We start from the raw sequence: 1,174 nt of genomic DNA on the forward strand, positions 1-1,174 counted from the left end.
ATGAATTGTTACAGGTAATATTTTTTGCATCTTGAAATTTTTATTAAACATGGTAACATCACTGTAAGGAATTGAATCGATTTTAATTCTGCATGCGGTGCGTGCGCGAGCTCGGTGCGTTGCTACCTAAACAGTTTGCGTGTATATGTTCAATGCAAAGCTATTCGTTTTGAGGCACTTTTGTGTACAGCATATTTTGCTGAACTTTGTGCTCAAAGTGAGTGCTCAATGAGGCCGTTGGAAGGATGAAAATGGCAGAAGTGGACGTCGTTGACGTTCCTCTTGCTACCGTTGACGAAGATATTGAGGACATTTCGGCCAGTCAGCTTGAAGACGCTACAGGCAACGATATTTCTGATCAATTGAGCAGTTGCAGCATGAATTCTTCCCATAATGCGAACAATAAGAAGCAGCTACGTACTGGTCAGTTTGACATTGACAGCTTTCAAGATAGCTTTTCTGACTCACTCGAAGATTTGGTTTCTCATTTTGACAAAAAAATTTCTGATTGTTTGAAAAATTTCAACGAAAATACAGATAATATTGCTCCTGTTCAAATGCGCTCTCAAGACGAAGTTATGAACGAATCACAGTAAGTTTTATTATTTTTTCATAGTGTTTGTTTGTTTGCATTATATGTAAATAATTAGGCAGTTGTTCAATACAGACCAAACAAAAATTAATATTATTTAAAGTCAAGTAAATTGATTGAGTAATGCATTCTCTCTTTTTTTTGTTTCATCTTTTACGTGATACATAAAAAATGATCGCTTTTGAAGCTTGCAAACAGATGCAAATTGCAGTTTCTACATAGTGGATATATACTTTGTTTCTATAATTAAAGTAGTGGTGGGTATTTCTATATCGACGTTTGCTATCTAATTTTTCACGGGAAACTCTGCAACAGGTGTTTTCGGGGATGAGTGATAGAGCATTTGCTCGACGTCGAAGCTGTTGCTATGTTGCATCCGATCGTGAAACAGTGCAGCAGTTTTCAGGATAATATGTGTATATACTTAAATGCTGTTTTTCTTTTCAACTTTTCCACTGACAAACTTGAAGAATGGTTTATCGGGAATTTAGAAATTGAAAAAGGGAATTTTTTTATTTTTGCTATTTATTTGGTCGGTGATCAAGTCAGACAGGATTCAAACGAATAAAACAGTTTTTAATG

The 1,174-nt window shown here is 35.4% G+C and overlaps 1 protein-coding gene across 1 annotated transcript; it reads left to right on the plus strand.

Annotated features, from left to right (window-relative positions):
- The first annotated feature begins 251 nt into the window (after window positions 1-251).
- Window positions 252-882, plus strand: Tsp_16094 (conserved hypothetical protein). Its single transcript, XM_003367651.1, has 2 exons — window positions 252-592; window positions 804-882. The coding sequence occupies exons 1-2, from the start codon at window positions 252-254 to the stop codon at window positions 880-882; spliced, it is 420 nt and encodes a 139-aa protein (XP_003367699.1).
- Window positions 883-1,174: the final 292 nt, after the last annotated feature.

The sequence above is a fragment of the Trichinella spiralis genome (assembly GCF_000181795.1).
Source record: "Trichinella spiralis strain ISS 195 chromosome Unknown Scfld3926, whole genome shotgun sequence".
In the NCBI taxonomy this organism is placed as follows: Eukaryota; Metazoa; Nematoda; class Enoplea; order Trichinellida; family Trichinellidae; genus Trichinella; species Trichinella spiralis.

Coding starts and splice junctions, on each gene's coding strand:
- Tsp_16094 (XM_003367651.1), top strand. CDS start 252: ATGGCAGAAGTGGACGTCGTTGACGTTCCTCTTGCTACCGTTGACGAA. Junction 593..803: donor GAAGTTATGAACGAATCACA/GTAAGTTTTATT, acceptor TGCAAATTGCAG/TTTCTACATAGTGGATATAT.